The following is a 25,046-nucleotide window of genomic DNA, read 5'->3' on the forward strand; positions in this document are numbered from 1 at the left end:
AGATTTTGTTATGGAGAGATGGAAATGGAAACACATTGATTTTAAAAAAGAATAAAAAATAGTTTAACAATAATTGATTTTGCTTGTGGTGTCATATATTTAACAATGAATTTAGTTCTGTTGAACTAAAACATTGATTTAAAGACCAAACTAACAATTGTTCTTATATATGAATTTTGTCTAAAAGTTACAGTAATAATGTTAACTGTCTGTTTAATCATATTATGTAATTAAAATCTTTAAGGTTGATTACATAAATTTAATTCTTATGTATTAAATTTTGTTATATTGTACTGAGATTATTTATCTATATATATACACATATACATACACATATTAAATAATGCACATATGAGGGAAAGATAGAAAAGATGTATGTTTCATGAAGTCATAAATATTGATATATAAATATGAGCGTTCATGATTGTATGAAATAACAATCCTATATAATAATACATTTAATCACTGAAAATGTTGACAGTCTATGTATCACTTGTATAAGTATTAAATGTTTGACACCACTTTACTTTGCCAGGAAACATTAAGCTAATATAGATGAAAATGTTATCAAATAAAACCAGAAAGATGGAGAAAATTAGTTCTAATTTCAGTCATAACAAACATGAAATAAGATTTTAAGTATGCAAAGAGCTATCAGTAAAACATGCATCTGTGTTCCTGCAGCATAAAATTTGTGACATTAAATTTAAAACCAATGAGTTCAGTGTTTAGCTGTGGGTGTCTGCTTCTACTTCCACCAGCTGCTGGATGAAGGCTATAGGATGGCATATTGAAACAGGTTTGTAGGAAAAAATATATTAATGTTTCCAGAAGGGAAATAGAAACATGCAGAACTGGCAGAAAACAGGCAATCAATGAACATCAGGGAGAACACAGACTTCAACCTGGGCATGGGGGACATGCCCCCATTTAGTTTCCATCCTTTCTCTGGCAGCCCTTTCTTGTGACTTCACACTTTGTTCATTGTATATTTTCTGAGACTCTACTTCTCTTCCTCCTTTTTGTCCTCTTTGCATACCTCCTAAGTTCCCTTTCCTGTACTTTTTCTCCTCTTGATAATGTTTGTTTTCCCTTTGGATGTATTTATCAAACATGTTCCACAGAAACAGAAAATAAATTACGAATGGGCAAAAAACTGTCCACACTCCCACTATCTTTGACTCCTCCAGAATGTTTTTCTTCACTGTGGAATTCCTGCTGCCAGTCAGTTCCTGTTACTCTTTTACATCACCTTTGTCTCATTGAGGGAACCATTCTCAGCAACTTCCATAAGTTTCTTAAATACAGCACTCAGAGATCTCTATTGCTTATGTTATTAGAGCATTGATATTGACTTCTGACAGTATATTTGTCTTTGGTAATTCTTAATATTTGTCTTGTCTTTAGGATCACAGTTCTCAACTCTCTACTTGAACTTTGCTTGGTATGGCTTTCTGTTTATTTTTTAAAACAAATTTGTGACATGGTACCTTGCTACATGTTCCAGGCATGCTTTCCACGTTGCATCATTTGAGAGAGGGGATCGTGGGTATGTATGACTTTAGTCAGGAGTTTCTTTTTCTTATCTTTCCTTTAATTGCACCTCAAGCCTTTTACAGAAATTGTTAGGATGCAACAGGATGACATGAAAAGACCAAAAGGAATCACGGAGCTCATTCAAGGGAAACTACACACCTCAACTGTTAATAGATGAGAGCTGTTACTACATTTATAAAATTCCACTCTGGAAGTTGCAGTGCACAGGGGCTGGATTCTCCACATTTTTACTTGGAGGCCTTTTTGTCTATGTGTTTTCGTTTCCATCTCTCTAAAAGAAAATCTACATTGTGTGTGATTGAGTGAACACATTTCTAAGACAACACAGGTCTGTAGTCAAGTTCCAAAAGTTAGAAAATGGGTCAGAAATTAATAATATACATCTTTTAAAAATAAAGCCTTTTACATAGCTCCATCAAATGCTTCTAGACAGATACATAGTCCACAAACTGCCATCAATTATACATACCATATTAATAGTTTTGTCATGTTGTGATAGAAACATTACTTAGATGTTCAGAGGGTGCTCATACTACAAAGTTGTAAATGTGTCTACATGTTCAAGTTAAGTTTATTAGTATAAACCTAGGAGACAAGGCATGCTTCTCTCCTTTACAGACTCTCATGCCAACACTAAATATGTGGAAAAAAGCCACTAACATGGTAGTGTAAATCTTTAGAACCTTTACTTTTATTCCAATCATTACTCACAAAGTCATTTCAACTGTTGATTGGCCATTTTACTCATGTTTTAATTATATGAGCAACATTTTTTAAAAAAATATAATATTTCATCACACTTTTATTGTTAAAATCCTTGCGTATTTTAGTTTTTTTCCAAACACATTCCATAAGTTGAAGTAATAAAAATACAATTAAACTGCTATATTGATATAGTTATTATTATACATCAAATGCACTCTTCTGGTATTTGATTTATGAATCTTAGTGAACATTCTTTTTTGATGTGCTTCATTTCAGGAGACACCCAGTGAGGACTCAGAAATGAAAAATTCAACTTTGCTGACAGAGTTTGTTCTTACAGGACTCATTGGTTCTCCAGGGCCACAGGTGTCCCTTTTCTTGTTATTCCTGGTGATCTATCTCATCACTATTATAGGGAACCTTGGTCTAATCATTCTTATCTGGAATGACCCTCACTTACACATCCCAATGTACTTCTTCCTTGGTCACCTGGCCTTTGTGGATGCTTGTCTATCATCCACAGTGACGCCAAAGATGTTACTCAATTTCTTACAGATGAGTAAGATCATTTCCTTCTCTGAATGCATGATACAATTCTTTTCCTTTGCAGTCTTTGTTACTACAGAGTGTTTCCTGTTGGCAGCTATGGCTTATGATCGCTATGTAGCCATATGCAAACCTTTACTTTATCCACTGATTATGACTAATAGACTATGCATATGTCTGTTAGTCCTGTCTTTTGTAGGTGGCATTCTTCATGCTTCAGTACACGAGGGATTTTTATTTCTATTAACGTTCTGCAATTCCAACATAGTACATCACTTTTACTGTGACATTGTTCCATTGTTAAAGATTTCATGTACTGACTCTACTCTTAACTTTCAGCTGGTATTTGTTTTGGCTGGTTTAATTCAAGCCTTCACCATTATGATTGTTCTTGTGTCATACACACTGGTGCTCTTTACAATTTTGCAAAGGAAGTCTGTCCAAGGCATAAGGAAGGCTTTCTCCACCTGTGGTGCCCATCTCTTATCTGTGTCTTTATACTATGGACCTCTTCTTTTCATGTATGTCCTTCCTCCATCACAAGAAGCAGATGATCAAGATATTGTAGACTCTGTGCTTTACACAATCATAATTCCTATGTTAAATCCAATTATCTATAGTCTGAGAAACAAGCAAGTCATGGATTCCGTGAAAAAAATGTTACACAAAAAGGCTTAGAACTCATGTAATTATTTTTTTTATTTATTATTAAAATATCCAATTTTTTCTCTGTGTAAATTGTTTCTGTTTTATTACAAAATTGCCTAAAAATTTTGAATTTTACTTTTCTTGTCTTTCTTTGACTCAGTCTAAATAAAATTGTCAGTCATCACTTACAGCTTGACTTGTTTAATAAAATCGCTAAAATATTGGTTCCTCTGGTGGTTTGAATAAGAAATGTCCCTAACAGATCATGCATTTAAGGATGTGATATCCATCTGATTTGCTGCTTAAAGACAGTGTGTAATTTCTAGGACAACAGATTTGCTGGAGGAAGTACATCACTGAATATGGGTTTGGAGAGGTTACTGTCTTGTCCTACTTCCAGTGTGCTCTCTCTGTTTCCTGCTATGCTGACAAAATGCGATCAGTCAGCTTCCTGCTTCAGTTGCCTGTTATTATACCATCTAAGTCATTTATGTTATGTGACCTTTTGGAGCAATAAGCCATTTCTGTTCTGAGTCATGGTGTTTTATCACAACAGATAAGTAACGAACAGACTATGCTACCAGAAATGGGGTACCCATATAAAGAACCTGACTGTCTATATTTTGGAGAGAATATGGAAGAACTTGAAACTTTTGAATATAAAAGGGATGGAATGATCTAAGCAGAGATTAGCAGGTTATGGTGGGAGCCTGGTGCATTGATTTAACAAATTAACTCTGAGTCACCAATAATGTAGCACTGTCACATGATGGAAAGAGTTACAAGCACTTCTGCCTGGAGTTATTCAATCAAGAACAAGTCCAGATTTGAATTCTTGATGTCATGCTCCTCATGTCTTCCATCCTCTGTCTTTTGTGGGAGTTTGAATTGTCTATGTGTGTTCTGTCTAACTGTGTGTCTGTGACTATATGTCTGTGTCCATCCATCCATAACAAATGACTTCGCTTTCTTTTATATTTAACAGTGTTGAAAATATATATTACATACCAACTATAGGGAGACACTGTAACCATACTTCCTAAGGGTTGGCTACAGGTATACCCAACCAAGCCCGACAGGGTGTGGTCAAGGTGATGTCAGGGTAATGTGGGAGAGGTTTTTAAGGGACGGACAAGGCACATGGGAGCTATCTCACCTTGCTTCTTGGGCAAACTCTGGCTTGCTCTTGGCTGGCATTTATCCTAACCTTATGGACAACGTATCAGTTATTCACTGCTTTAGCTGGTGCCCAATGGACTGGGGGAAAGCCCACGGCCTTTTAAAGATAAAAGAATACTTTTATCTTTAAAGATCAGATCACCTCCACTAGAAGAATGGGTTTTGCATGCAGCCAACATTGACTATAATGTGCAAGATACTGGAACTTGGGTAGGAGAAGCCATGTGGAAAGGTTTTAAAAGGCAACAGGAGATTAAAAGTTCTAGAGGTGAGGACAAAAGGGCTTGGGAAGGAGAAGCAACTTACAGAGGTCAACATAGGTTCCAAGAGGCCAGAGTTTATCACTACTATGAACCAGAACCTCAGGTAGGAAGAGCCTTCTTCAGGAGACCACGAAGGCGCCAGGAACCTAGATGTTTCAACTGTGGTAGAATTGGGCATATTAAGAGAAATTGTAGACAAGGGAATTAATACAATGCCTTAGACAATTGTGTAGAAGATGTGGTAAAGGCAGACACTGGACCAATGAATGTAGATCGGCCAGAGATATGCAAAGAAACCTGTTAAGTCTGGGAATTCCAAGGGGGGACTCAAAAAGGCCCCCACATCGAGAAAGGTCTGGTCATTCCAATGGAAGCATAGCAGTGGAAGACAATCTCTCATGGGACGAATAGATAGTTCTTTTCCTATTGTATAAACTGATACTGCTCTAGATGGTAGTTTGGCTAGTGATGAAGAATCAAATAAGACAGGACAAGACAAGAAACACATATTTTGGCCGAACTCTATCAGTGATAAAACTGCCCATTTGAAGGTAAGGATTAATAATAAGGGGCTGAAGTGAATATTATTACACAAAAGTCCTGGCATCAGAGATGGCCTCTTAGATAGGTGAATGTACAATTTTTAGGAATTGGAACTCTATCTAGAATTCCACAGAGTAGTCACTCGGTAGTCAGCATTGGGCCAGAATGACAGAAACGGAGACTGAAACCATATGTGGCAGATATAGCTATAAATCTCTGGGGTTGTGATCTTTTACAGCAATGGAATACTCAGATTAATATTCCTCCAGTGTCAGATATGAATTATGTAAAATCTTTAGATAATAGAAAAGATCTGATAAGATGCTATGGAAAATGGTTATCAACCACCCAGGCTGTACAGAAACTAGGTACAAATGATAGACCTTCAGAGGAGCCAAAGGCCCTGCCATTGAAGTGGCTTCCAGACGAACCTGTTTGGGTAGGACAATGGCCTATGACCTCTGAGAAGCTAGAGGCTTTAGAAAAGTTAGTAGAGGAATAGCTAGAGGCTGGACACATAGAGAAACTGCCAGCCCTTGGAATTACCCTGTATTTGTTATCAAAAGAAGTCAGGTAAGGGGAGAATTCAGACAGACCTGAGAGCCATAAATAAGGTAATTCAACCAATGGGCTCTCTGCAACCTGGAATGTCATTGCCTTCCTTGATTCCTAAAGTATGGCCGATCATAATAATTGATCTAAAAGCCTTTTTTCACAATACCATTACAGGAAAATAATAGAGAAAACTTTGCATTTACTGTACTAACTCTTAATAATTCACAGCTGGTTAGGAGATATCAGGGGAAAGTTTTGCCACAAGGAATGCTAAATAGTCCTACTTTGTGTCAGCACTTTGTACAGCAACTTTGGAAGTAATTCGCAAGAAATTTTCGCAATCTCTTGTTTATCATTGCATGGATTCTAAAAAGGAGACTTTGGAATGTATGTTTGAAATGGTGAAGGAAGTTCTGCCCTGTTGGGGGTTACAGATTGCCCCAGAAAAGATACAAAGAGGAGATTCTATTAACCATTTAGGTTACAAGATAGGCTTAAAAAGAATCAGACCTCAAAAGGTACAAATTAGAAGGGATAGTTATCAAACTCTTAATAGTCTTCAGAAGCTGCAAGGGGAAAATTTTTAATTACAGAAGATTATTGGTGTAGAATGACATGACTTAGAGCATTTAAAAATGGCCCTTGAAGGTGATAATGACCTAAACAGTCAGAGAATATTATCTGCTGAGGCAGAAAATGTATTACAATGGGTAGAAAACAGAATATTGGATGTGCATGTAGATCAGAAAAATCCTGATTTAGACTGTATTCTAGTTATCTTGCTGTCCACAGAATACACTTTTGGGATTCTGATGCAGAGGGAAGATATCATATTGGAGTGGATATTTCTGCCACATAAACATAATAAAAAGTTAATGATATATATAGAAAAGATTTCTGATTTGATTCTAACGTGCAAATTAAGACTCTGTCAACTGACTAGAAAAGATCCAGCTGAAATATAGTACCTTTATCAAATGAGGAAATGTCCTCCTTATGGAAGGAGAATGAATATTGCCAAATAGCCCTTACTGACTCTTTGGGATCGATTAGCAACCATTGTCCCAAAACTGACAGAATTAAATTCATAAAAATCACAGTGTGAATTCTTCCACGTATTTTAAGACAAACTCCCATTTCTGGAGTTCTTACCTTCTACACTGATGCCAACAAATCAGGTATGGAAGGTTATAAAGCAGGTGAGGTAAGTAAAGTAGTTCAAAGTCTGTATGCATCTGTACAGAAGGCAGAATTATATGCAATTCTCATGGTACTAATGGATTTCACAGAACCTTTAGTATAGTTACTGATTCTCAATATGCAGAGAGAGTGGTGTTACACATTGAGACTGCAGAATTCATTCCTGATAATACAGAATTACCTTCACTGTTTATACAATTACAGGAAACAATCAGGAACAGAAGTAATCCTCTATACATTACACATATCAGATCCCATACGTGTCTGCCAGGCCCACTAGCAGAAGGCTATGATGAGATTGATCACTTATTAATAGGAAGTGTGCTAGAAGTCTCAGAATTTCATAAAAAACACCATGTAAATAGCAAAGGTTTAAAAAGGACTTCTCTATCACTTGGCAATAAGCCAAGGAGATAGTGAGAAACTTTCCTACTTGTTCCTTTTATAATCAGACTCCATTGCCAATCCTAGATTGGCAATCTAGGATTGTAGATTGTAATCCTAAGGGCATTCAGAGAAATGAGGTTTGGCAGATGGATGTCTTTCACTTTGCAGAATTTGGAAATTTGAAATATGTGCATCATATGATAGACACATTCTCAGGGTTCCAATGGGCTACTGCTCTCAACTCTGAAAAAGCTCATTCTGTTATTACACACCTGCTAGAAGTGATGGCAGTTATGGGTATACCTTCACAAATAAAAACTGACAATGCTCCAGCATATGTCTCCACAAATTGGAACAGTTTTTCCAATATTATTACATAAAGCATGTTACCGGTATACCACACAATCCTACAGGACAAGCAGTGGTTGAGAGATCTAATAGAACACTAATGGAGATGCTCCATAGACAGGTTTGGAAAACTAAACCCCCAAACATAGATTGCATAATACTTTATTAACACTAAACTTTCTTAATGCCAGTAAGAAGGGATAAACAGTGGCGGAAAGACACTGTACTATGGAAAATACTGCTGAACTGAATCAGCCAGTATACTTCAAAGATGTATTAACCTCTGTATGGAAACCAGGACATGTGTTATGGTGGGGTAGGGGTTTTGCATTGGTTTCCACAGGAGAAGAAAAACTTTGGATACCATCAAAGTTGATCAAGATTCGAGTTGAAAATGAAAATCCTCTCGATGAGGAGAACTGACAGGTATTCTATTAAGGTATAACTCATAAACTGAATAGACACCTCCCAAAGGAAAGGGAAGTGATTTGCTTTTATCTTTACAGGAAAATTCATCTCCAGATGTCAAAGTACACTGCATGGGTAGATACTTAAGAAGAGAATGTAGTTATAACCATAAAAAAAAGGGAACATGCCATGAGGTAAACTTTACAGCTATCTGTCAGAGAAATCTATTTCTCTTTATTTCCTAGTCCCTATTCAATTATACCAATGCTGGATTTAGAGGTGGATTTGGTTTTCCTCCTCTAAAATCCAAGAACGTTTTCTTTTTTCACTAAACTTTAGAGTTTCTGTATTGTACCAAGAAGCCAATTAATGTAATACAGAATAAGAGAAGAATTTGGGGACTGTCTTTGTCTTTCTTGGCTCTTTCCTTCAAGGTGTATACCCTTTCATAATTGTTATTTTCCCATGGTTGCCTTTCCAAGTAGGCAAACATATGCAACCAAACACTTCTCTGCTAACACTTATGTTTGATTCCCACACAGCCAATGAAGACCTGACTGACAGCAATCCCTGGATGCTCCAGAAAGAAATTGGGTCATACCTCCTCAACTGCAATGGATCCAACTTACTCTGTTTCAACTGACACTCCAACCAGAGCTTTGGGTTGAAAGACCCCCAAAGAGGTACTTTCGTAGGAGGAGACCCCCGTACTCAGGAACCAACGAGACCACGATCTTGGATGCAAAACCGCAAGAGGCTTTATTGGAGATACGGGTACCCGGGCGACTTAGCTTCTGTGAGGCCAAGCGCCCCGAGCCAAGGGAGAGGTGCCTTTTTATAGAAAAAAACGCAAGCGAGGAACAGGGATTCTATTGGATGGTTCAAATGAGGCACAGAGCCATTCCAGATCAGCATATTCTCAAGGTCTGGTGTCTGGTACAACAGACTTGATTCCTCCCTCCGCGCCCAGGTGGCTGACCTTGGGACGAAGGTTCCCCAACGGGGGGGGGGCGTGGGGGCGAGGGGTGCCCTTTTCCCGCTCGGCCCCAGCCCCGGGGCGTGGTGCCAGGGCAGCCCCGCCTGGGTGAACCGGCTTGGGAGGGAAAACGGCATCGGGGGCGTGCGGCGGCGGGGGAAGTGGAGGCCGGCGGGGGCAGGGACAGCGGGATGAAGGGGCGGCTCCGCGGCAGCTCGCAGCTCCCGGACAAGCATCGCCCGCGCTGCACTCTCCAGCCCCTGGCCACATCCTGGCTCTGCCCTGCTCAGTCCCCGACGCGCTGCCCTCGGTCAACTGCTCTTCCCAGCCCATCCCGGCTGCTCCAGAGAGAACACCCAGCATCAGCATAGGCGGGGGGAGACAGAGAGGCAGCGGGCCTTTCAGGGTAATGACTTTAATCAAGTCAAGGATTTCACCCTAGATCTTCAATCAAACAAATCCCATCTAACCTGGACTGGATACAATCCATTCAAGACTTTCACTATACCAACAATTTCTGCCTACAGGACCCCACAAGGCTATCACCATCCCACTTCAGCAGGAAGTATCTTGGAGGATGCTATACCCCCTTTCCACAATCGTTGTCACTTAGCATAGTGTATACCTACTTAGGGATAACTTCCTATTTTTTATGGTTGGGATTGGAAAGAGGTGTTCAGGCTTGGACACCTCCTTCAGATGACTTTAGGGTGTAGTTAAAATAGACATAGTTAGAATGTGACACAAGCAGATTGTTGTGTCTTCTTATATTTCACCTTTATGATTGTTAATTTTGGATACTTTACACTGTTAAGTTTTAATCCTCTCTTAGATTAAAAGGGAAATTGTAGGGAGACACCATAACCATGCCTCCTAAGTACTGGCTACAGGTGTGCCCCACCGTGCCCGTCAGGGTGTGGTCAAGGTGATGTCAGGGTGACGTGGGAGAGGTTTTAAAGGACAGACAAGGCACATGGGAGCTCTCTTGCCTTGCTGCTTTGGCACGCTCTGGCTTGCTCTTGGATGGTGTTTATCTATTAAAAGTTATCCTAACATTACAGATCTCGTATCAGTTCTTCACCACTTTAACCAACCCCTGTTTCCCCCCTTTCCCCTTCTCTATTTCCCCACATCCCACACTTTCACACCCCCATCCACTCCCCAGAGGATGTAAGGCATTCCTTGGGGAGTTAACAAAGTCTGGAATATCAAGTTGAGGCAGGATCAAGTAGTTCCTCCCTGTATCATTATTTAAGTATGAAAAACAATATAGGTGTCTGTTTGGGCAGCAGATGAAACTCTACCAGTCCTTTGAAGTTCTCTCCAGAGTTATTGAGAGCTGTTAAAACTTTTCTCTTTATTGGATGATAAGGGAAAATAATATATTAGGAAGAGGGGAAGAGAGGGGCAGAGGAGAGAGAGAGAGAGAGAGAGAGAGAGAGAGAGAGAGAGAGAGAAAGAAAGAGAGAGGATACACTTAATTCAGTCCATTTCCATGAAAAATGAAAGGCAGTGCCTTTAGATGTTTTGAATGACTTTTTCTATAGACTTTATTCATACAGTATTAGGTGATGTGTTTGTGAGGAAGGCAGAAGAAACAAATGGCAGTATAGGAAATAAATGGTTTTGATCATCTAGAAATTAAGTAAATGAAGCCAATAGGAAAAGTAAATCATTAATATGTTAATATTTACTAGAATATTTTATCATAAATAAGTAGATTTTAATGACAAGAAGTTATTGTCAAAAAAGATGTTGCTAAGGAGATATAATTTTGTAATTCCCAGTATGCATATTGAAGAGATTAAAAACAATACACGTTTTGATGTTTTATGTGTGACTCCTCATATCCATATGCCTTCAAACTGATGAATGACAGCTTAGGAAGACATTCCCAGCTCATGTGCAGGTCTAGCCAGCCAGAAGAACAGGTAGGAAACTGGCTCAGGGAACTCGCCTGCTTCCTCTTTTTGGTCCCATAGACCCAATTTGCAGTTATCCCTTCCCTACCCACTGCCATTGTTCTGTGCCAGGCCCCACCTGGAGTGGACATCCCCTGCTCAAATGCAAGACTGAAGAATAGTTAGGAGAACTTAGATGGAAACTCTAGACTGTTCCAGAGGCCAGGCCAGCTGCTAGAATACCAGGTATGGCACCAGTGTGAACCTCCTCTACTCTTTTGTTGTACCCCAACACTATCTCAGTCCCACTTTCCCTCCTGGTGTGTCCCAGCACCCATCTCAGTCGGGGAACGCCTATTCGAAAAGAGGCCATGACAACTGCCAGAAGTTCATTCTCCAAGTTGAGTAGAGAACCCCTGCTCAACCACAAGTCACAGACTAGAGCACCAAAGAAGAAAACAAACCAAGAAACAAAACACCCATCCAAATTAACATAAAACCAAGCAAATTATTATTATAATTTTTTGTTTTTTTTCTCAGACAGGGTTTCTCTGTATTGTTTTGGAGGCTGTCCTGGAACTCACTCTGTAAACCAGGCAGGCCTCAAACTCACAGAAATCTGCCCGCCTCTGCTTCCTGAGTGCTGGGATTAAAAGTGTGCGCCACCATTGCCTGGCTACCCAAGCAATTTTTAAAAAAGAAAACTTTAAACAAGAGTAAATAAATGCAACAAAATTGAAAAACACAAAGAAGAAAAGAAAGAAACGAAGGAAGGAAGAAAAGAAAACAAAGAAGAATGAAAAAATTAAACCCAAGGAGTCCAATTTGTTCTGGCCAAGTATTTCTGGTCATGAGGCTTGGCTCTGGAGTGTGGTTTATATCTTCACTATGTGTCCTCTTTTTATTCAACCTTCAAGCACAATTTACTTGTGCTGAAATTTGTAGCCCTTCAGCAGAGTATGGTTCACCTACCAGAGGAAACATCCTTAGAGAAAACTAACTCTTCCTCCCCCAGCAGTTATCAATCACCACAGTATGGACTCATATAGGATCTGTTATCTTGTCTATCCATGGGTTCTTGGCCCTATGTTGATGATAAATATAGGTTTTTTTTTCTTTTTCAGAGAAGGACTTAAATCCAATCAGACACTGGTTATTTATTTCCATGTTAAAAAGAACATCAAGCCATGAGGTCTGCACTCACATTATAATTTGATTAAGTAAGGAAACTTCACATAGAGTTTTGTGCATTTTTTATTTTTCAGTATAAACAGAGAAAATATGAACCAGAAGCTTATAAGACCATTTGGGAAACTGTCTAATTCTACTTCAAGGCTTTACACATTATCCCAAATTCCCTATATACAGGGCAAGAACTGTATAGAAAATATTGAGTTTATATTAGACACCCTTAGAAACATACAAAGTTTCAGGTTGAGTTTATCCTTACTCAAAGCATAATCATTAAAACTTATAATTTTAGAAAATATGCTAAATCCTATGACCTTATGATACTGATATTCAAAATATCAATAATTTCATATTATATTCATAAAATGATATGTTCTAAAAACTAGTAATTATATTTATATGTATAATTTTCTGTATTAGTTGCATTTGTCTTGCAACCTCAGAGTGTTCCTTTTTGAGGAAGTAAAACTTTAAAATGTTCAAAGACAAAAAAGGAATGACAGAAGGGAAGGATAAGGAAAAGGAACAACTGCTGAATAATAACTCAGTTTTTGACTGGAATTTTAAAAAGTTTTGAACAACGGAAACCTCACACCAAGGTGTTCAATTAACTAGACAATGTTAATCAAAAGATACTCTGAAACTTTCTAACATCTGATAATGACGTGGTATTAATGCACTGAAGCAATACTATTGATAGTATTGGAAAATTCCATGGAGGTAACTAGAGTCGACTGAACAGTTTTTAAATTTACATTGACTTATTAAGGTTAGATAATTCAGATGACTAATTAACAAATTACTTTGGAATTACACTAATATATTGTTTAATATGTAGCTAACGATTTAAAGACTAATACTTTATATGAACATTTTTATTTTTTGTATTTCACATTCATAAAATGATTTTAATGAATTTAATTAGTCAGCTGTAGATGTTGAAGATTTTTTTAAAGTACTGTAAGTATTTACAACTTTCTTAACAGCATTTAAAACCTCCTTATTCCTCAGGCTGTAAATAAAAGGGTTTAACAAAGGAATTATTATTGTATAAAATATAGCCACTGGTATATCTTTATTTCCTTCTTCAAATGGTCGAATATACATGAGAAGGCAGATGTAGAATATTGACACAGAAAGAAAGTGGGACCCACAAGTAGAAAACGCTTTTCCTCTCCCATCCTTGGATTTCATCTTGAAAATAGTGAAAAGAATGCAAAAGAGACCAAGACTGTGGTAATAGTAAAGACTTGAATTGGCATTGAAACAATATATATCATTAGTTCATTAATAAAAGGCTCTGTACAGGAGAGTCTAAATAGTGGAAGAACATCACAGAAGAAGTGATCAATGCGATTTGATTTACAGAAAGTTAAATTTAAGAGACAGCCTACATGAACCATAGAATTCAAGTTGCTGGCTATGAAGGTGGCTATACTCATCTGAAGGCAGAGCTTCTTGGACATCATGGTATGGTACTGCAGTGGGTTGCATATGGCCACATAGCGGTCATAGGCCATTGCTGCCAGAAGGAAGCAGTCTGCAGTTTCAGCAAGACAGAGAAAATAGAACTGTGCCATGCATTCATAGAGAGAAATCCTTCTGTCCACAGAAAAGAAGTTCTGTAGCATCTTAGGAGTGATGGCACAGGAGCAGCAGGAATCCATGAGAGCCAGGTTGCCCAGAAAGATGTACATGGGTGTGTGAAGACGGCGTTCCATGTAGATCAAGGCCACCAGCCCCAGATTCCCCACCATGGTGACCAGATAGATAACAAAGAACACCAAGAATAGGAGGATCTTCAGGTCTGGGTGATCTGAGAATCCCACCAGGATGAACTCTGTTGTCAAGGAGTTATTCACCTTCTCCATTCTCATTTCTCTGCTGAGAAAAATTTATTAACAAGTTTGATATTATAGGCAGAATATGTCTAAATCTCCCTCTCTTGTTATAGTGAGCAGCTGAGAATCTCTTCAATTTATCTGAGCAGTCAATGCCCTGAAATATGTCATGGTAGGATAAGTTATATGAGAAGAAATCACACATAGGTTGTGCATAGAAGTGCATATACACAGATTGTGCATATAAATATGAGTGTAGTCTTGAGGTTTCTGTTTAACTCCTAGATGGTTCACGTGGATTATTATGTATAAATTCATGGTTAGTGTGAGTGATTTTCTAGTTTTACATATTGAAAGAATCACTGTGTATCTTTCTTTTCAAAGAAAACTCTATAGCATCAATGTGATCTTTAAAAACAAATTTCCCTGTAAATATTTACTAACTAATTGATAAAAATGTCATAGAATAAGAGTTTGAAAACCATTTTTCTCTCTTAGTTGTTTATTCCAGTTGATATTATTATGGGATGTTTTAAATGAAGGCTCATTTAACTTTGGATAAGATTGTGTAATATTAATTTTTTCTCTTAAAATTATTTCTCTACTGATTTTAACATATTTGGAATCCCACTCTATCTTGTTAGATAAATTTTCCCAACAATGCCTCTACTCTTAATTATGCCTATATCCTCACATTTTCTGTGTAGTTTCCAGTGTTTATCACGTATTCTTTATTATGCATATTAGCTCACAGTATACACATTCATATGCAAATGTCAAATATCTGCTGCATACTCACCAATATTGTCAGAATGAAGCAATGTTTTCCATTCATTGAGTTCAATAGAGGTTTTATATTTATATGATTATTTAAACTTTAAATTATTTTCCTCCTAGTCCACATGTCAGAAATCAACAGCCACCCTACCTTGTTGGATTTTAGTTTGTTAAGTAGAACAATGAAATGTTTGAATCCAGAAACAACATATTTTTTGCTGTTATGAACACTTCATTTTCCTAGAAATTGCTACAATTCTTCTGTCTTTAATAACACTTAAGAGGATAATTTTTTAAGAACAGAATGCAATAGTTATTTTAATAGCATTGCTTTAAGACCACACTATAATTAACATTTCCTTGATTTTTATTGTTGTCTAGAAAGAGCTTAATACACTGTTTCCTTTTTCACTTCCATAACATGGAAATGTTTCCTGATGCTATTCACTAATGACTTATAAATAAATGAATAAAATACATTGCTGCTTATAATTTAAATATATAACACTATACTATCTCTCAAATTATGTTATTTTTAAAACTGCTTTTAGCCCTATAAAATGTTGCTTTTATCATCATAAACCAGCAGATCACAAAAGGTATATTCATATTATAAATGTAGCCATTGAAAATATATTTTAAAAATATTCTATCAGCACATATTATGTCAAAACAATTTTTCTCTCCAGGACTAAGCAAAAATTTTCAACCAAATCTGAAACAACTTTCCTAACCATCCTAGAATTATTTTTCAGAGTTGCAGAAAGCTTTTTTTTGCTGACAGAACTATGGTGCTTTGAGCTCAGAATGGACAGCATAACCTACCTACTGCTTCATTGTATCTTTTCAGTAGATCTTCAATTCAGAGACAAAGGAAACATAAGTGGATAAAATATAAACTAAATGCTGAAGTATTTTAGATATGCATCTCCATATTTAGAAATGAATTTGAAACACATCCACATACTGTGAACTCTCTACCCACCATCTATATAGCCAAACAGAGTCTCACCTGATGCATACAGAGGCCTTAAAGCATTGGGGAATAATTTATGGGAACCTAGGATACTCTCTATACTCAGGTCATTGGTAATTCTAAAGGGAGTGCCTTGGCATTGACATTAGGTATTTCTGCAGAGACTCTAGTTGGAGAGACTGGTTCCCCAAACACCATTAAACCGAACACCTTAATTAAAGGTAATGGAAACGAGACTTTGAGGTTAAATCTAATAGCCATCAATAAAATTGACTTTAACACCATCTTTATTGTTCACATATTTGATTACTTGTGCCTCATTCATCTTGCTTACACAGAATGATAATGTCAGATAAATAATCTGGATCATGTGGTGACAAACGAATTTGAAAAGAAATTTGGATTTCTGGATAAGACAACAAAACCTTTTCTAATCAATTGGAATCACATTCTTGTTTTTTCACAACCTACAGTAAACTTGACCACATCCAACAGATGCATTTTTGGTTTGTTTTTTGAGACAGGGTTTCTCTGTGAAGCTTTGTCAACCCAGCTGGCCCCGAATTCACAGAAATGTGCCTGCTTCTGCCTCCCAGTTGCTGGGATTAAAGGCATGCACCACACCATTTCCTTATTATCAAATTTCTAATATCGAAATCATTGAAGTCTTTATGGTATAAAAATTCTTAATTAGGTTGTATTTGTATATTCTTCCAGTTATAGGATGGAATAGGAAGAGTAATATTCCATCTTATAATAATTTCCTTTTTAATTTACATATGACAAGCCTCTCATTATTTCAGATACTCTGGGTAATTCATGACTGTTATTTAAAATTATTAAAGATATTTTAATTACATTAAATTCAAATTTTATAAAAAATTATTAAACAGAAAAGAGGAATCCTCAGTAACTACTGGGTTAATTAGAAACTTTATAAATAAACAAGAAATGTCTTCACAGTTATCCACATCAAGTATAAAATTATAAAGAGTAACATAGATTAAATATTAAAAAATAAAAATATCCATTGTACTGAGAGCAGTAAGAAGGACAGAAAAACAAGTTCTGTATGAGCTCAGTTTGGGAATCCAGTGACATCACAGAAGCTGGGAGCAGAACTGTTGTTGCCAGAGCCTGGAGAGAAAGCAGTGAGACAGTGAGAGGTGAGTGAATAGTCAGCTGAACTGAGCAGCAAGGAGTTTGGAAGGTGAATGCAGGTAACAGTCACATCTTCTAGAGTTCTAAAACTGAAAGGATCTTGAAGGTTTTCACAACATGAAAGTGAGAAAAGCTCTTGCCAGAGTGTAAGTTGAAAGGGAGCAAGTTGGATCCAGTGCAGTCTAGGAGGTGTAGCCCAGTTTCTTTCCAGAGCATCCAGGGAATGCTGTCAGGCAGTTCTTCATTGGGTGTGGGGGACTCAATTATAAATGTTAGCAGAGAAATGTTTGCTTATGTAAGTATGTATACTGGGAAGGCAACCATGGAAAAATAACAATTATGAGAGGGTGTACACCTTGAAGGAAAGAGCCAAGAAAAGACAAGGACGGTCCCCAAATTCTTCTCTTACTCTGTATTATATCAATAAGCCAATTGATGTAATATATAAACTCTAAAGTTTACTTAAACAACATGCTTGGATTTTAGAGAAGGAAAGCCAAATCCACCTCTAAATACAGGATTGATTTAATTGGATATGGACTAGGAAATAAAGAGAAATAGAGTTTTCCGAGGGACAGATGTAAAGGTAACCATATGGCACATTATTTTTGTTTGATGGTTATAACTACCTTCTCTTTTGTGTATCTACCCACGCAGTGTCCTTAGACTCGTGGAGATGAAGTTTCCTGTGGAGATAAATGGAAAACACTTCCCATTCCTTTGGGAGGTTTCTATTAAGTTTTTGAGATACATCTTAGTAGAATACCTGTCATTTTTCCTCGTCAAGAGGTTTTTCCGTTTCAACTCGAGTCTTGATCAACTTTAATGGTATCCAAAGTTTTTCTTCTCCTGCATTGGTATCCCTGAAATTATTAAGAGTTGGTACAGTAAATGCAAATTTTTCTCTATCATTTTCTTGTAATGGTATTGAGAAAAAAACAGTCAGTCTTTCAGAGCAATGACTATGATCAGCCATCCTTTAGGTATCAAGGAAGGCAATCACATTCCAGGCTGCAGAGAGCCCATTGGTTGAATTACTTTATTTATAGCTCTCACAGCTGTCAGCATTCTCCAGTTACCTGACATTTTTTCTTTTTTTTATTCAGAGATTACTTTATTATTTTTGTAATCAAACCCACGTAGATAAGACCTTACATATTTAATAGAGTGTGTTACCCCTGTACAAATGGAAAAAAAAATAAGTTCAACATTTCAAGACCAATATGGCTGTTAATTTCTGTGCAATGCCAACTCAACACAGTAAACTGGAATACTTTTTTTCCAAAGTTGACAGCACAGCTAAAGTTTCCAAAAATTATATATTATATATATATATATATATATATATATATGTTTGTATTTATATAAAAAGACCAATAATAGCAGTATGTTATGCATCAATACCAGCAACAGCTTTTCCAGGATCTGCAGTCATTCTAACAAAATTTTAGAGACATCCAGCACACTCCATTTAAAAAAAAAACGAAAAAAAGTAAAAAAACTAAGCTCAGAAAACAGCACAGTTCTGTTACTCTTGTGGTACCTGGCATCATTTTTTTAAAAATTAGCTTCTCAGTCATCATCTAGAAGGAAACCATTCTGAGTAACATCATTAAAAACAGCTATGATAAAGCACGGTCACTACTATGTATCATAAAGCAGATCCACATATGAGTGAGTACATATCATGTTTGTCTTTTTGTGATTGTGTTACCTCGCTCAGAATGGTTTCTTCGAGTTCCATCCATTCACCTGCAAATTTCAAGATTCCATTGTTTTTTTCTGCTGAGTAGTACTCCATTGTGCAAATGTATCTCATTTTTTTCTATCCATTCTTCAGTTGAGGGGCGTCTAGGCTGCTTCCAGTTTCTGGCTATTTAAATAATGCTGCTATGAACGTGATTGAACAGATGTCCTTGTTATATGAATGTGCTTCTTTTGGGAATATGCCTAGGAGTGGAATTGCTGGATCTTGTGGTAGACTCATTCTCATTTTCTTGAGGAGTCTCCATACTGATTTCCAAAGTGGTTGTACAAGTTGGCACTCCAAGTTGGGACTCCCACCAGAAGGGGAGGAGTGTTCCTCTTTCTCTGCATCCTCTCCAGCATAAACTGTCATTGGTATTTTTTATTTTATCCATTCTGACAGGAGTAAGATGGTATCTCAGAGTTGTTTTGATTTGCATTTCCCTGATGGCTAAGGACACTTTATGTGTCTTTCAGCCATTTTAGATTCCTCTATTGAGAATTGCTTATTTATTTCTGTTTCCTATTTTTTAATTGGATTGTTTGGTGTTTTCGAGAATAGCTTCTTGAGTTCTTTGTATATTTTGGAGATCCCTCTGTCAGATGTGGGGTTCGTGAATATCTTTTCCCAGTCTGTGGGCTGTCGTTTTGTCTTGCTGACTATGTCCTTTGTCTTACAGCAGCTTCTCAGTTTCAGGAGGTCCCATTTATTAACTGTTGATCTCAGTGTCTGTGCTACTGGTGTTATGTTCAGGAAGCAGTCTCCTGTACCGATTAATTCAAGGGTATTTCCCACTTTATCTCCTAGTAGGTTCAGTGTGGCTGGGTTTATGTTGAGGTCTTTGATCCATTTGGACTTAAGTTTTATGCAGGGCAAAAGGCTTGTGTCTATCTGTAGTCTTCTACATGCTTGCATCCAGTTATGCCAGCACCATTTGATGAAGATGTCCTCCTTGTTCCAGTGTATATATTTGGATTGTTTGTCAAAAATCAGGTGTTCGTAGGTGTGTGGGTTAATATCAGGGTTTTCAACTCTATTCCATTGGTCTACCTGTCTATTTTGTGCCAATACCAAGCTGTTTTCAGGATTATAGCTCTGTAATAGAGCTTAAAGTTAGGGGTGGTGATGCCTCCAGAAGTTCCTCTATTGTGCACGGTTGTTTTGGCTATCCTGAGTCTTTTGTTTCTCCATATAAAGTTGAGAATTGTTCTTTCAAGGTCAGTGAAGTATTGTGTTGGGATTTTGATGGGGATTGCATTGAATCTGTAGATTGTTTTTGGCAAGATTGCTGTTTTTACTATGTTTATCCTGCCTATCCAAGAGCACGGGAGTTCTTTCCATTTTCGGGTATCTTCATTAATTTCTTTCTTTAGAGACTCAAAATTCTTATGGTACAGGTATTTCACTTTTTTTGGTTAGTGTTACTCCAAGGTATTTTATGTTGTTTGTGGCAATTGTAAAGGGTGATGTTTCTCTGATTTCTTTCTCCACCAATGTGTCATCCGTATATAGTAGGACTACAGTTTTTTTTTTTTAGTTAATCTTGTATTCTGCCACTTTGCTGAAGGTGTTAATCAGCTGTAAGAGTTCCCTGCTTGAGTTTTTCAGGTCACTTATGTAGACTATCATATCATCTGCAAATTGTGAGAGTTTGACTTCTTCCTTTCCAATTTGTATTCCTTTGATCTTCCTGACTCCTTTTTTATAGCAAATACAGAAGAATTCTTCTATATGTCTACCCTCTAGTTGTTCCTGTACTAAGTTTTCCAAAGGCTCTAACTACTCAGATGTCATAGGCCATTGTCCTACCCAAATAGGTTCTTCTGTAAGCCACTTCAATGGTAGGGCCTTTGGCTCCGCTGAAGGTCTATCATTTGTATTTAGTTTCTGTACAGCCTGGATGGTTGACAACAGTTTTCCATAGTGTCTTACCAGATCTTTTCTACCATCTAAAGATTGTACATGATTTGAATCTGACACTGGAGGAACATAATTTTTCCATTGCTGTAAGAGATCACAACCCCAGAGATTTATAGCTATATCTGCCACATATGGTTACAGTCTCCCTTTCTGTCCTTCTGGTCCAATGCAGACCACTGAGTGAACACTCTGTCAAACTCTAGATAGACTTCCAATTCTTAAAAATTGTACATTCACCTCTCTAAGAGGCCATCTCTGAGGCCAGGACTTTTGTGTCATTATAATCATGCCATCCCTAGTGTCCAAGATCCAGTTAATAACCTTATTATTAATCCTTACCTTCAAATTGGGACTTTAATCATTGATAGAGGTCTGCCAAAATATGTGTTTCTCATCTTGAACAGTCTATTTGATTCTTCATCGCCAGCCAAACTGCCATCTAGAGCAGTATCATTTTTCACAATAGGCAAAGAACTATCTATTCATCCTTTGAGAGATTGTCTTCCACTGGTACTGCGAACGACTGGACCTTTCTCGATATGGGGGACTTCTTGAGGGCCCCTCAGAGTTTCCCAGGCATAATGGGCTCCTTTGCATGTCCCTGCTGGATCTACATTCATTGTTCCTGTGTCTGACCTTACCATGTCTTCTACACAATCCAGAAGGCAGTGGCCTTCCGTATGAGGCATTGTAAGAATTCATTTGTCTACAATTTCTCTTAGTATGTCCCATTTTACCACAGCTGAAACATCTAGGTTCCCTGGCGCCTTCGTGGTCTCCAGGGGCTCTTCCTACCCAAGGTTCTGATTCATAATAGTAGTAACCTCTAGCCTCTTGGTACCTATGTTGACCTCTGTAAGGTGCTTCTCCTTCCCAAGCCCTTGCATCCTCACCTCTAGAACTTTTAATCTCCTGTTGCCTTTTAAAAACTTTCCATACAGCTTCTCCTACCCAAGCTCCAGTATCTTGCACATTATAGTCAAGGTTGGCTGCATGCAAAATCCATTCTTCTAGTGGAGGTAATCTGATCTTTAAAGGCAAAAATATTCTTTTGCATATTGGGTTTGCATTGTCATAAGCTATTGTAAGTATAATTGAATGTCTTATTTCTGAATCTGTTACTTGTAATTCTACTGCCCTATTTAACCTTTGTAAGAAGTCCTGGAACTGTTCTGTCTGTCCCTGTTCTATTCCTGTATAACCTTCTAGTCATTCTCCTGGCTCAAATCATTATCCCAGGTGTTTAATGCTGCTTTCCTGCATAGGGACAAAATATGGTCATCATATTCAGCCTGAGCCTTCTGGGTTAGCATAAATACCCTCACCAAGAATCTTATTGAGGGAGGCTTCATAACCTTCCTTTATGCCTTGATGATCAAGGAGCATCTCCACTTCCCTGACCAATGCCTTCCACTTGATTTGGCATGAATTCTCAAGTACAGCTGCCACCAATCATTCCCAGTCTGTGAGCATCACCCTGTTAAAGGTTCCCCAAGAATGTAATAGCTGCTTTACATATGGGATATGGAGACCATATAAGACACTTGATTCTTTAATATTCTTAAGATCCTTCAGCTGTATAGGTTGCCATACATAAGCCCCTGAGGGTGTTTCTTAGAAGGTGGCTTTTCTACTATGGTAGCTGGGATCACTAATTGTTTATTCGTAGCAACCTTAGGAGATTAGTCATGATGCCTGGGTGGAGTAGGTGCCTCAGATTGGAGTGATTCTACTTCTGAGGCATCCCAATGATCTTTAAGCCTAGTAATGTTATCCTCATGAAAACTTTTTATTTTCTGCATCATAAAGGATTCCAAGCATGATGTCGAATCTGTAAATTGCTCTAACTGCTCCTCTACATATTTTTCTAGGTCTTTAATACTCTCGTCCTTAGACAGCATCTGGATGGCATGGAAATTGCCTTCTAAAATTAGAGTCTAGACTCAAGGTCATGATTTGTTGATTTTGGAGGCCGCAGCAATCGACCATATGGACCTATCTAATCTGTCAGCCCTGTTCTGTAAATTATCTTCCAAACATTCAAACCTAGACTCAAACCTAGAACCTGTTGCCTTAGAAGCTTCCATAAATGATTAAATGGCATTATCCAATTCTTCAACCATATCCTGGGTATTTTGCACCTTTGCATCTAATTTCTGGGACACAGACCCTATCTGAGTTTCTAGTTGGCTGCAGATTTTCTTTAGTTCTTCACAGTCCTCTGACAGCCAAGCCTCTAATGCCTCAGACATTGAACATCTCTCTGTGTTTATCTTATCATAAATATGCTGGATAACAGACAGCTTTGTCTTTAGTGTATTGGACAGAAAGCCAAGCTTATCATCTAATTTCTATTCCTCGTGCTGTACATATGTGGCATTACTTAATCTATTCTACAAAATCTCATTTCATAAAGCTGTTATTTCCTGCAATCAGGTGATGAGGTTATCTATGTCCCTGTTCCCAAGGACTCTGACTAGTAATGTTATTTGTACCAGCAAGCTAACTGCCATTACTGCATATAGGCAGATAATTGGCAGATTAGCATCCTCCTCGAACATTGAATTCACATAATAAGCCAAGATATTGCCAATTGAAGCAAATGATAAATATTCTGCCATGATTTTACCTGGTAGCTTCTATTCCAGAGGCAGTAACTATGTTTGACCAGCAGGTGGTGCAGGTGTTCAGCTAGTCCACACAGCTTTTGGCAGTGGCCTGTCAGGCAAGATGGCATCTGTGGTGGGGCTGAGGTCACACAGGCAGCTGTGCTTAGCTGAGAGCATGTAAGGCCTTTTGGCCTGAAACCACTGATAGATGTGGGGCTTTACAGCCACTACAGCCAGGGGAAGCCACAGATCCTGTAGAAAGCTGAGGCCTACTCCGGAGGCCTACTGGGATCAAGGGCAGGAGGCTTCCAGGTGCTGGCAGGCCACAATCCAGGCTGGTAGAGTGATCGCACAGCTAGAAACTGTGACAGTAAAACCGTGTGGAGATCTGTAGAACTCTCTTAGCTGGGCGGACTGTTCTGAGAGGATCAGAGGCAGTGGAAACACACTTGTGTCATGCAGCAGGTCAGCTCTGTAGCCTAGAGCACCTGTTGAGAGAGTGTGCTTTCCTGGCCAGCTAGTCCACTGTCCCAGTGGGACCCATGGGCACTCCCAAACAGGGCCTAGGTTTAGAAGATCCAGCTCCTGACAACCAGATAATGTGGGAACTCCCAATACAGAGTCAAGTAAAAGTACAAGGGAATTTATTAGGGAAAAGCCTTACAGAGCGACCTAGCCAGCCAGCAGGGCAGCAGTAAGTACAGCAACCCAAAGATGAAAACAGAAGAAAGGAAGTCCACATGCATACCCCTCACTCTTAAACCTTCCCTAAGTTACCTTGACCATTCCCTTGAAGGCATGGTCAGGCATGCCTGTAGCCATCCCCTAGCAGGCATGGTTAAGGTGTCCCCTACAATCTCCCTTCCACTTCCTGGTGCACCTTTATCCTCAAGTTATACATTTTGTAACTTTCCTTCCTCACCTTACTCCTTTTCATTATAGGTCTTTGAAAAAGTTAACACTAATAACCATATGACAGAGTCAATACTAGCCTGTTTTGAAATTTCTGCCAGCACAATTATCCTAAAATCCTCAAGTCAGTGTCAAGCAGACTTTTCAGACAATGGCAAAAAGCAGCCCCATTCTCTAGGCCTCCTACTAATAATTTTATCCTTGGAATCCTCTTGAACCAGGCTCCTATAGCTCAATTCACCCTTCATTCCTTCAAGCAAAATCGTAGTCAGGCCTATCACAGCAATACTGCAGTCCCTGGTACAAATCTCTGTCTTAGGGTTTCTATGGCTGTGAAGAGACACCATTACCACAACTCTTACAAAAGAAAACATTTCATTTAATTGGAGTTGGCTTACAGTTTATAAGGTTTAGTCCATTGTAATCATGGTGAAAAGCATGGTGACATGCAGGCACACATGGTGCTGGAGAAGAAACAGAGTTCTACATCTGGGTCCACAAGCATCAGGAACAGAATGCCACACTGTGTGTGGTTTGAGTTTCCGAGACCCTGAACCTATGCCCTGGGGACACACTTCTTCCAAAAAATACATACCTACTCCAACAAATCCACACCTCCTAATGGTGACACTATATATGACCAAACATTCAAACACACGAGTCATTCCTATGTAAACCAACACTAAGGCTAAACAA

The 25,046-nt window shown here is 38.2% G+C and overlaps 2 protein-coding genes across 2 annotated transcripts; one reads left to right on the forward strand and one right to left on the reverse strand.

Annotated features, from left to right (window-relative positions):
• The first annotated feature begins 2,553 nt into the window (after positions 1 to 2,553).
• LOC100767240 (olfactory receptor 186-like) lies at positions 2,554 to 3,486 on the forward strand. The gene has a single exon (XM_027413341.1). The coding sequence runs from the start codon at positions 2,563 to 2,565 to the stop codon at positions 3,484 to 3,486; it is 924 nt and encodes a 307-aa protein (XP_027269142.1). The 5' UTR covers positions 2,554 to 2,562.
• A 9,842-nt stretch (positions 3,487 to 13,328) lies between these two features.
• LOC100767532 (olfactory receptor Olfr180) lies at positions 13,329 to 14,278 on the reverse strand. The gene is given in 2 exon segments (XM_027413252.1): positions 13,329 to 13,624; positions 13,627 to 14,278. Coding segments are annotated over 2 exon segments (948 nt in total).
• Positions 14,279 to 25,046: the final 10,768 nt, after the last annotated feature.

This window comes from Cricetulus griseus, chromosome 4 (genome assembly GCF_003668045.3).
Source record: "Cricetulus griseus strain 17A/GY chromosome 4, alternate assembly CriGri-PICRH-1.0, whole genome shotgun sequence".
Classification (NCBI taxonomy): domain Eukaryota; kingdom Metazoa; phylum Chordata; class Mammalia; order Rodentia; family Cricetidae; genus Cricetulus; species Cricetulus griseus.

Bases quoted from the DNA above. Each gene is read 5' to 3' on its own strand.
- LOC100767240 (XM_027413341.1), top strand. From the start codon at position 2,563: ATGAAAAATTCAACTTTGCTGACAGAGTTTGTTCTTACAGGACTCATT.